Here is a 13,937-nt window from a genome sequence, read left to right as displayed (position 1 = left end):
CCCCGCCGCCCTCCCGCCCCGGGAGCAGAAGGAATACTCCCCTTCCCCGCCCGACCCCGAGCTAGCGGAGCGGGCGGGGGGGGGGGCAGAGGCCGCCTTTCCCGCTGGCGGGGCGGCCCCAGCGCCCGGGGAGGAGCCCCAGCGCCCGGGGAGGAGCTGCCGCTTGTCCCCCGCCCCGTGCTGAGGCGGCGGGCGGGGCGGGGCGGGGCCGGGCGGTGCTGCCCTGCCGGAAGCGCGGAGAGCTCCCGCCTGGCGCCGGCGGTGACGCACGCTGCCGCCGCCGCCGCCCCCACCGCCACCGGGCGAGGGCGTCCCGCGGGGCTCCGGGCGCCCATGGAGGGCTCTGGGGACGAGGAGCCGGGGGCCGACGGGCCGCTGGAGCGGCTGGTGAAGCGGCAGCGCAAGGAGAAGCGGGAGCTGCAGGGTGAGGGTCGCCGCGGCCCGGCGCGGGGCGGGAAGGCTCCGGAGCGGGGGAGGGGGTGGTGATAGCGGGTCCTCAGACGCCCGCCTCGCCGCGGGGAGGGCGGGCGGGCGGGCGGGCTCGGCGTCCCGCTCTCGGCCTTCCCCGGCGAACGCTCCGCGGAAGCGCGGCTGGAGGGAGGGAGGGAGGGAGGGAGGGAGGGAGGGCGGGCGGACGGGTTCGCCACGGCGGGGGTTTGGAAAAGGAGGGCTGCCCTCGCAAGGGGAAGAGGCCGTCGGGAATGGAAACGTTGCGTCTTGGCAGAGGTGTCCGAGCCCTGCTTTGCTGCCAGGTGCGGTTCTCGTCATGCCGGCGGTTCGCCGAGTTCGCCTTGCTGTAGTCTTGGGAGCCTGGCAGTGCTTGGGAGCCGTAACATTACGCTAGACTATTAACATGATGTTAACGACTTGCTGCTTTGCTTCTAAGTTAAGGGAGGTGCGTCTTTGTAAGGCATTTTAGATTGAAAAGCCCGCATAAGGGTCCTTGCCGCCCAGGCTGCTGCCTTTCTTTGTTCGAAGTGCAACTGGTCTGAAGTGAACCTTCACGTTCCGTCTCGCCACGGTGAAGCATCTACAGTAGACGGACCTGTGTGGTCTGTTCATGAGCCACATTTTACCTACCCTGTTCCAGCAGATTAATATAATTAAATAGTTCTGTTAGCTGGGTTCTGTTGAGTTGAGTTTTGTAGTTGAGGAGAGACAGTATTGGGCTGAATATTGTCATTAAACCTATAGAAATCTGCAGTTTTGAGATGCCTTTTCCGCTCTCAAATTTGATTGAAATTGAAAAGACGGGTAGGAATCAAGCATTGCGATTAGGTGGTTGGAGTACACGGCACATTGATTGGGAGAGGCTGAGGAGCAGAGGGTTTTTCCACATAGAGAAGGTGATAAGGGGGTATGTAATTGCAGTCCTGCGCTACGTGAAGGTGGGAAGGGCATACAGAACACAGAGCCCCAGTCCTCCCAGTTAGGTGAGGCAGGGGACCTATAGGCACACATTGTCTCACTTGAAAAATACATTCCTGGGAAGTGCAGTGATAAACTGTGTGACAGATAGCAAAACAGTTTGTTCATAAGAATCAGCATAAGATGCATGTCAGTCTCTGAAAATACAGTATCTCCTCCGGTTGACTATTCTTGTCGCCACCACCCCCCATGTACTCTCATTACTGTATTTATGCTTGCTTCTTAAGTCCCAGATTTGGTTCTCCCCTGTTACATTTTTATGAACAAAACTGCTTTTCTCTTTGCCAAACTAAGCTGATTCACCTGTGAGGCTGAATGCTTAACATAAATCTTTCAATGTGAGCATTCTTGCTTCCTCTTCCTGAAGAGTTTCATTATCATCGCCATCATCCTCAGCTCAATTGTGGGTGAAGGACAGGAGAATCCTTCCTATCCTCAGTCAAGGGTGAAGGATAGGAAAATGTACAGATGATGAATAGCAAGCAGGGTGTTAAATAATTGGTGCTGTAACTCTAAAACGGTGAATACAGAAGTGACAAGAGCTAGCAGGGTGTGTTCATGTCAGAGCGCAGGCTGTGGAAGCTGTGTTGGTTCAGCCTAGAGAAGAAGGCTCTGGGGGATCTGGTTGTAGTTTCCACTGTGTAATGGATGGAGCCAGACTCTTCAAAGTAAAACACAGATAATGGTCTAGAGACAATGGCTGCAAGTGGTGGCAAGAACAATCCTCATGAGAGGAAAAAGGGAAAATACTTTCATAACAAGAATGGTTAAACGTTGGAAAAAACTGCCCAGAAAGGTTGCAGAATGTTCATCCCTGGAGACTTTGCACAGTCACCTGAATAAATTCCAGATCAATCTGAATTAATGTAACCTGATGTAGCTTTGAATTCAGCCCTGCTTTGCACAGGAGGTTGAACTAGATGACCATCAGACATCTCTTCTAACTAAGCTATTCTATGATTTGAGAAATGGAGCCTTGACTTACAGACTAAAATTTTTTATGGAACTTAAGCAAATTGAGGTGGTGGTTTTTTTTCTTTTTCCTTTTTTCTTCTTGAATACCCACTTTGCTTTTAGAAACATTATTTTAAGGACAGGTGAACTGTGCTTGTTACTTTTAATCTCCTATTTGTGTCATTAAGAATTTAAATCCTGTCACAGGAAAGATGTGTGAGATCTCAATGCCCAGATAACCTTTTTGAAGGCAACAGGCTGAGGTCTGCTTTGTTGACAAAGTTCATATGTATATGTAATAGTAAACTGGCACAAGTTTTTCTCTTCTTCAGATTTAACGTTTGCATTTTTAAGAAAAATATAGCTGCTTTAAAATGTGATGATTGCAATGTGCAATCTCATAGCTAAACTGTTAAAATGCTGGTGTGTTGATATATGTAAATTTTTTCTGTATCTATATTTAGAGGTAATGTTTTATTACACTACTTTTCTAACAGCGAAAATTCAAGGCATGAAAAATGCTGTTCCCAAGAATGATAAAAAGAGACGAAAACAGCTGGCTGATGAAGTTGCCAAACTAGAGGCAGAACTTGAACAGAAGCACAAGGAGGAATTAAAGCAGCTGAAGGAAGCTTCACCTGAGCAGAATAAGGTAGGTGCCTTAACTTTAGCTGAAGTGGTGCAGATACATTTGTGTTAGGGCTTCTTTAACTTCTAAAAATTATAATGAAGTAACATGTCAAAGTATTCCTCCTTTTCCTTACAGTATTAGTAACTCTTCATCTTTGGAAAGATCCAGCTGTTACGGTGCGTGGGCACTGCTAGAAGGGCCATTTAACTGTGGGTGGGTTTTTTTTGCTCTTGGGCAGTATTTGGTTTTGCTCTTAAGGCTAGGTTAGTAGCTCAGTTGTCTTAAAGAAATCTATTTCTAAAATTCCTGTTATATTGTCACTCTAATTATCTTATGTAGACTGCTCAAGTATTAGTGGCCTTCAGTAGGCGTTTGACCGATGCAGTGTGTCTTGTCTTGCAATTCTGTCAACAGCATAACTGACCTTTTTGTAAGAAGACAGTCCTGTGATGATGAGAATTGTCGTCTTAATGCTGCTGTTCTGCCATGTTGGCAAAATAGCTACATACTTAAGTGCTTCCAGTTTCCTGGTTGTTGGCAAACCACTTCATTTTTAACAGAGGCTTAGCATTATTCAAATTTAGCTGCAGGAAATATGAGCACCTGAGTAAACTAGATACTATTAAATAAGTAGAGTGTTGGAAGCTCCTGTTGTAGCGAATTTTAAATCCATAGACTTAATTCTGTATACCGAGTACTCAAAAGAATTCTATTTGTATTATGTGCTTGAATTTAAGGATCGTTTGTGCAAGTAGGCCTGTTCATATATTTTCTCTTACATAAATGGGAATAGAGCTTATGGCTAAATTGGTGCAATACAGTTATCTGTGAATGATGCTAATGCTCCATGCTCATATACCTCCTTAAAGTGTTTCCCTAACAGTGTGTGTCTCTTGGCTGTTTAAATCTTGTGAAGAAACAAACAAAAACCTGGCTGCCTAACACTTTCTGGACTAGGTGTTTTCTGATTAGTGATCTAACAAAGACTTAAGCAGAATGTACTTTTGTTTAAAAATGGGAGTTAAAACATTTCTGAATGACTGTTAGGGAAATAGACTCGATTGAGAGGCATCTGCTGAGAAACCTTTGAAAACTTTTTTTCACATTGTGGAAGTTATCACCATATAACAATCTTCTGTAGCAGTTTTTATTCAGATGCTTAAGCATCTGATTCATGCATAAGCATTAAACATAATACTTCTGTTTATCTGTGTCTCAGGTTAGTCGCAAGGCTTTGTTTTATTTTACTAAATGAGCTGTCAAAACTTTATGATGGAGGACCTTTCAAGCTAAAATCCTTGCCCTGAACATAGCTTTACCTGAGAGGATTTTATTTTGAGATGTATGGTTTGTTTAGCTTCTCAACTTTTTTATTTGGATTGAAACATGTCACCCTTGGAAGCACGGATATCTAGTTCATACCATTACAGGGTTAGCTTTGTCATTTTTCCTGAAGTGTCAACTTCCTGTCTTTTCCAGCTGCTGGTTATGCTTTGGTGGAGCCTTCTCCTGCTTTAATTGTCACAGAACTTGATAAGGGCTGTTTGGCTCCTTCAGTTGGCTGGTATGGTGAGGGAAACTTTCCCTTTCAGCCCATAAGCAGTGTTCACACTTAAGTATGGAAGCTTGTAAGAGAACATATAGATTAAATTTGAGATGCACAGTTCATAACTGTCTCTTCGCTGAGACTACAGAAAAGCTAATAAAATGCATGGCAGTGGTTTGGAATGTGAAATGCTTTACTTTTGGCTTTGATGGGTTCTCTGCTCTACGCTAATCTTTGTGGTTCAACTTCAGAAATGTACCCTGGAATTACCTAGGAACAGAAACTGTTTCAGGAGGTGCACATCTCAGTTATCATTTTTACTAATAAGAACATTTAACATTTCTTTTCTCTCTAGACAGATTCTACAGCTGATGGGGTTGCAAATTTAGAGCTTGAAGGAGTAGAGCAACACATTCAGCATCCTCGAATATCAAAAGCACAGAAGAGGCGGGTATGACTTATCATTTAAAAATTTTACAAATATTCGATTGAAGTTATATTCACTGAAACTTAACTTAAACAATTTTGCAGGGGACATTACCTGGCTAGTTCAGTATTGATGCTGTACCTACTGGGTACCCTGGAAATCTGTAACACTGCTACCTAGAGATATGTAAGCATTTTATAAATAGCTGCACTTTTTTACTGTCTGTCGGTAAACAGCACAACTAAACACCACACAGCTGCTCGCTCACTCCCCCCACCCCAGTGGGATGGGGGAGAGAATCAGAAGGGCCAAAGTAAGAAAACTCATGGGTTGAGATAAAAACAGTTTAATAATTAAAAAAAAAACAGTAATAACAATAATATAATGAAAAAGAAAAATAATGAAAGAGGTGAAACCTTGAGAGGAGGGGAAAAAAACACAAACAACAAGTGATGTAACCGCTTACCACCCACCGACTGATGCTGCTGGTCCCCAAGCCGTGAATGCTGCCCCCGCCCCGGCCAGCTCCCCCCAGTTAGTATACTGGGCATGACATCACATGACACGGAATATCCCTTTGGCCACTTTGAATCCGCTCTTGGCTGTTCCCCCTCCCCTCCCGGCTTCTTGTGCACCTGGCGGAGCATGGGAAGCTAGAAAAGTCCTTGACTAGTACAAGCACTACACAGCAACAACCAAAACATTGGTGTGTTATCAACATTATCGTCATCCTAAGTCCAAAGCAGAGCACTGTACCCGCTACAGTGAAGAAAATTAACTCTATCCCAGCTAAAACCAGGACACCGTCAGCCATGAGCTGGAAATCAGAATAGGTCAGGAGATGGGAGCCAGAAAAACAAATGATATAAAGCAAATGATCTAAAAAGATTTTAACTAAAAACATTAATAAAGAAATACAGTAATTGAATTAAGATAATGTGAAATACTATGTGGAAAATATGCAAGTAATAGAACTTAACACATTTAACAAAAGAACATTAATACTGAAATTCTTGTAAATTTTTGAGTTAAGACACACTACCTGGTGTCCTGGCCATTACAGTTAAATCTTGTTAAGCTTCAGATGTTAAATTGCGATGGATTAACATTCACATTGCACCTGCAGAAATGTTGGCTCAGGGGCAGAGGAGTGCTGCTTTATTGCAGAGTCCATCCCCTGTTACATGATTGCTACTGCAGAGCTGCCTTGTAACAAACATGATAAAAGGATGTTATTAATTCATTGCACCATGTGTAGGCAAACTAGAAACTCTGTAGTCTAGTTTTCCTATGTTGTCATCGCCTAAGCCAGCCTGATCTTGATTTGTGGTGAATTTCAAGTGTGCAAGTGAAAAGAACGTTCTCTGTACTGCTTCCTTTTTTTGCTCGTTTACTTTGACTTAATCCTTTGTTAACTTAAGTGTAAACTTAAGAAGCATTCTATAAAAGTCTTGTTTGTTACGTATTGTTACATTCCCTCTAGTGTTCTCTGTTTGCGTTCTTATCTGTCCTTTAGGTTAGGAGCAGTCTTTAATGATGTATAGTACCTAGCCTGAGGGAGTTTCAGTTTTGTGACATGAGCTCCATTATGCAATCGTACGTGTAAGTGGTAGATCTCACACTTATTATGAAAGAGCAATATTTTCTGTTTTTTAATTAGAATTCTCATACTTAAATTGTTTGCCAGTGTGGTGAAATAAGTCATCCTGAAGAAATGGCTATTAATATCCTTTGTACAGGCCCCGTAAAGTGCTATTTTGCATGTTGATATGAAGATTTTGTCTGTCACATAATTTCAGGTGTGGTGTTAGAGGAGGTTTGGTTATATTGGTCACTTATCATTTGGGTTTAGGAGGTCTCTAAGATTTGGTAGTACTGATAGGGGAGAACATTGCACAGATATGAATGTACTGAGAAACATTTGAAGAGTTAGAAGCAAGCACTAAGCTAAGAACTGTACAGGTACCTTCTACGTTTTAACGTTTGATGTAATTTTTGTGTGTTTTTAATCTAAGGAAAAGAAAGCTGCCTTGGAGAAAGAAAGAGAAGAAAGGATAGCTGAAGCTGAGATAGAAAATTTAACAGGTGCTAGGCATCTCGAAAGTCAGAAACTTACCTCCCTATTGGCAGCAAGGCACTTAGAGATCAAACAGATCCCTTCAGATGGCCATTGCATGTACAGAGCTATTGAAGATCAGCTCAAGGATCACCAGAATTCCTGGACTGTTACAACTCTGAGGAACCAAACAGCGAAGTATATGCAAAGTCACTTTGATGACTTCTTGCCATTTCTAACAAACCCTAGTACTGGAGACATGTATAGCAGAGGTAAGACTTGTGGCTTAAGAGACTTAAAACACTGTTATAACTATTCCTGATAATTCTTGATCTTAGTTACAGCTGAATTGGGGTGTAACATTATTGCCCATCTTAAAAAAAAAAAAAAACAAACCTACAGAACTTGCTGATTACTAGGTGGTAATCGTGTTCCGGGATGTGATTTAAGTTGTTATAAACAGCTTGTCTACCAAGTTAGGGATGATTTTTTTTTTTAGCTTTTATATTGGTGTTTTCAGTTTCATAGGAAAGCTGTTGAAAATGAGGGTGAAATTCAAGTAAATTTTAGAATAGTTTGCATATCTGCTTTTTCTTATTCTACCCTTTATTTTCACTGTTTACATTAGGTCTTTTGGAGTCCTTTCTTATAAACAGGCTAAACTAAAAACTATAAGGCATTTAGTGTGGAACAATGCTGTAGGCTGAGTAAATGCAATTAAATGGAATTTATGTACTTATTTGAGCAATACATGGTTTATTAATTTCTTACTGTGTGTCTGGAATGCCTTCCAATGACTTTATAATATTTTTTTTTTCTTTTTAACTTCCTGCTACATTCATTTAACAGTTTCTCCTGTGGATTTCATTTGGTGAGTGGGGGCCGTTCTGAAGTAGGAGGTGTCTTTCCCATGTTGACAGAGATAATTGCCATAGGATAATTGTGCCCCAAGAGAAGACCGAATGAAGTTCTCCAGAGCAACAGGGAGTTGTGGTTTTCTTATGTCTCTTAAGCCTGTTATAAGGGGAATGTATGAAAACCAGTTTTGAGCAGTCTTCAGAAAATCTGTTCCTTCTTCATCAGAATCTATTCATAGAGTTCAGAAGCCTAAATTGTTGCAGTTCATCAATTTGAAACATTGGTTTCTGTAGAACATGATCAGCAAAAGGTTTGTTTAGCTGTTAACAAAGGAACTATTGGGAATAAATAGTTTGGAGGCTAAAAACGAGGCAGCTAATTTGGAAGTTCAAAAAAAAAACCCAGCAATTGAACTATATACTGTTACAAGATTTTTAAAAACATACTTGACACCTACTTAATATAAGAACTAAGCATACCGCTTGCTATCACATTGTCTTCTAGAGTCTTAAAACAACACCCTCGGAAACTTAACAGGAAGAAAACTGTATGCAGTTTCATGCTTGTTGTTAACAGTTCCCTGAATAAAAAGTTTAAAATACAAACCTGTACTTCTTTTTATTCCCATACTTGTCTTTATTCCTGTCTTCAGTCTTAATGTTTCTTTCTAGAACAGTTATGGGGTTTTTTTATGGCCTCTGGTGTTTTTCCTTTCTTTTTCTTTCTTTCTCTTCAGTTAACCTATGTATTTTCCTATATAATGTATTTGGACTTTTCAGGTTCTAATTCTTCACTGTGCAATCAGTATTTTTCCTCAGTTGCTTGTTCTCAAGTAAGAGAAGTAATAGAAGTTGTCTTTTCTTTCCCTGCAGAGGAATTTGAAAAATACTGTGATGATATAGCAAATACAGCTGCATGGGGTGGTCAGCTGGAAGTAAGTCTTGTATTGATAATTTTTATTTGTGAAATTCTGAAGTGGATGAATATACCTTCCAAAAAGGGCTTCTTAAGAAAGAATACCTGAAGGCATAAGGGGACATAGTCATAGTTTATCAAGAACTTTCTTCTATGGTTATAAATTGTTTTCCCAAACTAGGAGTTTTTCTGATGGTGCACGTCTGTTCTGATGTATTTGATGACATGCAAGTTAATGAATTCAGTAGTTCTAAATATCGTTAGAAAGACTGACAGTATGGGAGGGGGAAGACTTTCTAAGGGGAAAGCATTTTATTATGCAGACTTAAATGGCAGCAAAACTGACTAGAGTGGAACAATGTTAGATTTTTGCAATGTAAGCCAGAACTTGAGCTTGAGAAACTCTGTATTTATTTTAGTTTGTCTTATTTAATGTTTTATGGAAAAGTAGTTACCAAATTACTGCAACTAGCCCAATGTTACCTGTGTTGTATCATCAATGATTAATTTAAGGCAACCTGTTTTCAATTAAAGTTTAAAAAGTTAAAATAATTTTGCTTATTTTAATAACGTTTATTTTCTGACAATATTTGGAATGTTATGCCCGAATTCATGTTGGCTAAAACTAAATGCCGTGTCTTCCTCTTTCCTCGCTACACTGGATTTAATCCTATTATTGAATTGTTTTTATGCCTTAAAGCTAAGGGCTTTGTCACACATTTTGCAAACACCCATTGAAGTAGTGCAAATGGATTCCCCTCCCATTATTGTTGGTGAAGAATATTCCGGAAAACCAATAATACTTGTGTAAGTATGTCATTTCTATCCCTTCTTAAAATTAGTGCACTCACTTCAAGAGCAGAGGGCTCAGCTTTGGTTCTCACCTGCTCTTTTGTTTTCTGTAATGTATCTGATGTCGAAACGCTGCTTGAATAATGATCTTGCAGGTCAGGAATTAGGTTTGCTATTGACACAGTTTAAAGATGTTGTAATTAGGGTTCTTAAAATACTGTCAATCAGTCTGAAGTGTGATTTAGTCACTGCTTTATAGAATACTACAAAGTCATTTTACCTGTCATATAATTACAAAATAATAGTGAAATTGATACAAGATGCAGCAGGAACCTTTTTTTTTTTTCCTCTCCAAAGTTTATGTCAATCTGTGCCTGGAAGTCACCAGAATTAAAGACTGCCTTTATTAATACTCTCCTATTTAATTGACCATATATATTTTCCGTGCTAAAACTTGAATTTATTTAAGGTGTCTTCCAGCTTATATAAACATATCTTCCATGTTATGTTTGGCATGGTGTGTACTTTTAGTTAAGCTGAACATGAATTCTCTGACTTCTTCTTTTAGGTATATGAGGCATGCCTATGGATTAGGAGAGCATTACAATTCTGTGAAACTTCTAACAGATGCTGCTACAGAAAATGGCAGCTAGCATACAAAAGTCATAAATCCACGTGGCAAACAGTTGCATCTTGATGTGTTGGGCTCCAGACAATTCCCAGACAGACTGGAAAGTAAAACTAAAAGGAATGGATTGAAAAGAAGAGAGACATACAAGTTTTGACTATAAATCAGAAATAACTCTTGATTTAAAACAAAACCAAACCAAAACTACATGACAGTATTTTGAATTTGTTGGCATTAATCATGTTTAGATGATCTTCTCTAAAATGGTGGCTGTGTGGATCAGAATTTTTAACAGGGCTTCATCCCATGCTGCAGTGAAAATACTGAGTAGTAAATGTTGGTTAATCTGCATTTCTGTGAAGAATTCAGGTTACCTGAAGGTTCCTGTTACATTATTTCTGGCAAATTTTGATGATCCTGGAAGAGTTAAGGCATTTAATATAATTTATTTTATTTTGACTGATGGAATATCCTCCACAGTGTTCTTTAGTTCTGTCAGGATCTAGCTCTAACACTGTAGTAGGGATCCCCTTCTTTATTTGGGCAGGGAAGAGCCGGAGGCAAATCTTGCTTGGCCAAAGGAAGTGCGCAATCTCTTTATTTTAAAGACTTTCATCTAAGATTTTTACCACGGTTTGAGGACTTCACTTCCTCCCAACCCCCATTGACAATAGGACCTGAATGCTTTATGCTGTTCCTAGTAGTGAATCTGTAGGAAGAGCATTGTTCTTTATGACTGTACGTGATAACATTGATGTGAGTTTTACTGTGCTGCTCAGCCTTCATAGACTTTCCTCTGTGCATTTCGATGATACAGAAATCTTGCAAACAAAAAGCTCCTCAGTGTCCTCACTTCAGGTAGTGAAACTCATCTGAACTCACCATTTATGGATGTGATGATCTAAGCACTTTGATCTAAAGCGTCATGTTTTATAATGCTTAAAACAGACGGTTGCATACAAGTGTGAAAATAACCACCGTGGGTTTTGTCAGTAACTTTAAAGGTGATCTGCAGAGGAGATAAGTTTACTTTCATTGCTCCTGATGATGGACAGAGACTTGAAGGGTGAGGGTTTTTTTGATATGGCTTGACTTTTTACATCGGAAACATAGATTTTTATGTTTAAGTCACTGTAAATGTAACTCCAAAATTAGCAGCATAATGAAACCAAAGTTGTAATGTGATTGTTTTTTAACAATAGAAGTGATTTTTTTAAAAAAAGCCTTAATCAATAACATAATTATCTATTTTAGTGCTGATGGCTTGGTTTGGGAAGAAGCAGTTTATGTTGAGTTTAAACACCTTTGACCTGATTTGAGGATTATGAGCTAACTGTGCTTCTTGTAGCCCTTTGGTAAAGCTCACCAGCAGATTGACATTCCTGGGACTTCTAAATTAGGAAATAAAATCTGCTCTTACTTAAGAAGGACAAAAATGTTCACTTTATGGATCAAATTATGTCTGATTTAAGCACTTCGAGAGAGAGGGAGGGGAAAAAAACCCCAGACAATTAGAGCAGGGGGGTTTGGACAAGCAGAACTTGAATTATGACTTCTTTAGCCTTGTGCCTACCAGGAAACAAAGTTTTAACCAGATCCGGATTTCTTACATCCTTATTTATCTGCTACAGTGTAGCAACTATAGCTGCATTTGTAGCAGTTGTTTGTGGTGGTTCAGCCTCAGTCGGCAACTAAATTACTGTAGAATTTGGTTTACTACCTTGATTGTATAAAACGGTGCTTTTAATTTCAAACAAAAAATTGGATACAACAGTATGGAAAAAGTGTCTCTATTCATAATACCACTATGAATTTCACTAAAAATGATAATCAGAAATACTCTTCTCTGTTTTGCTTAGAACTGATGTGATATGAAACGCACATGCTGCATTTTATAGATACCATGTGAAAAACGTTCTTTGGTTTATTGGGTTTTCATTCTTGTTTGATTAACTGACAGAGCAAAGATGCCAGAATCATGGGATGCCTCTACCAACAGTTTGTCTTGTTGAAAATGTGTACAGTTTGTATGAAGCAAAATAATGTTTTACGACAGTGAGAGAAAGATCCTTGCTCATGCTGTATGGGACTTGCCAGAAGTAATAAATGGGTTTATTTGTGGCAAACCTTGTTGCGGTCACTTTTTATTTTGTCCTTAGATTGTCCGCTTCTTAATTCCTAGTATTAATAAGTTTACTCATCTAATTTTTATGGCTTTAGGGTTCTGCTGTATGATGAATTCACCAACAACTGACTATTCCTATTCAAGCAGGCAAAGCTTTACTCTTTATGAAATGAAGTTGTTTTTAAAGAAAACTTATCCTCAGCATTTTAGCAGTTGAACTCTTCTGAAAAGCTGTATTTGAAAATACTATTGAACTTCTCCTTACATAAAAACAACCAAGTGAAACTGAGAGGGTTTTTTTCAGAATTTAGCTTTTAACTTCTTTGCCAGATTACATTTTCTCTGCAAAATAGCACTACTTATTTTGAGTTTATATGTATTTGAGTAGCTTTTCTTGCTTTTAACTGCAATCATTGACATCAGTTTCTTCAGCCACTGTTTCTTTTAAGAGCTGTTAGGTAACCTTTTTGCAAGATTAATTGAGATTAGTTTCCAGTAGGAACGCTCGTGTGAATGGGAGGGAAACTGTCTAGTGGTCTGCAATAAATTGTGTACAATATTCTTAAAGGGAAGAACTTCTTTGCTGCTGAAAGCAATGGGTGCAGAGGTAGGCCCTAAGTCCCGAGGAATCTCTGGAGTGGCATGGAGCAAGCGCCCTGGGCCACGGCGCTCCCAGGGGCTGGTGTCAACTGGCGCTGAGCTGTTGCAGCGGTAACAAGTGGCGCCGTCGCTGGTGGGGCTTTCATAAATTATTTAAATATTCCATGACTTTAAGGATTTATTTTTTAAAAGAAATAATATAAAATGCAATGAAGCACTAATGTTCCTTGTGTGCATTTGTACAATTCTCATAACCTGTTGTGTTTATATATATTAAAATATTACACCAAAGCTGAAACACAGTGAAGAGGGGAATTTGTTTCACAACCACTTGCCTCCAGGAAAAATTGTCGTAAAGGCACTTTATGCCTCCTAGCCATGCTCTGTCCTTCCCATCTCCTCTTTTTAACAGGCAGTTCAACAGGAGTTTTGACAGGCCCCAGGAAAAAAAGACAAGGCTGAAACTTTGGATCTGGGCCGAGCACATCCCGCCTGCTCCTACTCCGGCTCAAGGAGCAAGGGGTGCTGTCAGCAGTGTGACTGGGCAGATCGGATGCTGTGCGATGGTGGCCCCCACCCCTGCTGTGTTATGCTTGAGTGTAATATTGTTATGCATTACAAAAGTGAGAATTATCATAGCTAAATGCGCTGGGAGCAGATGGGGTAGGGGCGCTGCCTCTTGTGGTTGGTATTGAGCCTATGGATTTTGCCCGGTACTCCAACCTTCCTTCTTCACCAGCGCTGGTTGCCTTGCAGCTTATGAATTCATTAATGTGACAGTTGAATAAGTGGAGAGAGGCAGCGTCTCTTTCGTAGACGACATGGGTGGTTGCAGTGCAGACAAGCCGTGGTGTATGTTCTGGGAAGTCCTGGTCAGACATGCTGCAGAGGTGTGCTGGCTAAGTGGTATCATCAGGGGTGCAACAGCCTCCAAGCCAAAGGAGCGAATGCTGAATGCCCCAGAGATACCCTGAAGG

At 40.5% G+C, this 13,937-nt stretch overlaps 1 protein-coding gene across 1 annotated transcript; it reads left to right on the top strand.

Moving 5' to 3' along the window:
• Nucleotides 1-208: 208 nt before the first annotated feature.
• OTUD6B (OTU deubiquitinase 6B) lies at nt 209-12,361 on the top strand. Its single transcript, XM_064442431.1, has 7 exons — nt 209-424; nt 2,880-3,034; nt 4,915-5,010; nt 7,002-7,314; nt 8,773-8,834; nt 9,516-9,622; nt 10,176-12,361. The coding sequence occupies exons 1-7, from the start codon at nt 334-336 to the stop codon at nt 10,258-10,260; spliced, it is 909 nt and encodes a 302-aa protein (XP_064298501.1). The 5' UTR covers nt 209-333; the 3' UTR covers nt 10,261-12,361.
• Nucleotides 12,362-13,937: the final 1,576 nt, after the last annotated feature.

This window comes from Phalacrocorax carbo, chromosome 2 (genome assembly GCF_963921805.1).
Source record: "Phalacrocorax carbo chromosome 2, bPhaCar2.1, whole genome shotgun sequence".
NCBI lineage: Eukaryota > Metazoa > Chordata > Aves > Suliformes > Phalacrocoracidae > Phalacrocorax > Phalacrocorax carbo.
The sequence above is the reverse complement of the archived record's forward strand: the minus strand, read 5'-3'. Positions and strand labels throughout refer to the sequence as shown.

Excerpts from the sequence above, each read along its gene's own strand:
- OTUD6B (XM_064442431.1), top strand. The coding sequence starts at position 334 with ATGGAGGGCTCTGGGGACGAGGAGCCGGGGGCCGACGGGCCGCTGGAG. Across the intron at positions 425-2,879 it reads GGAGAAGCGGGAGCTGCAGG|CGAAAATTCAAGGCATGAAA; the intron begins GTGAGGGTCGCC and ends CTTTTCTAACAG. Across the intron at positions 3,035-4,914 it reads CTTCACCTGAGCAGAATAAG|ACAGATTCTACAGCTGATGG; the intron begins GTAGGTGCCTTA and ends TTTTCTCTCTAG.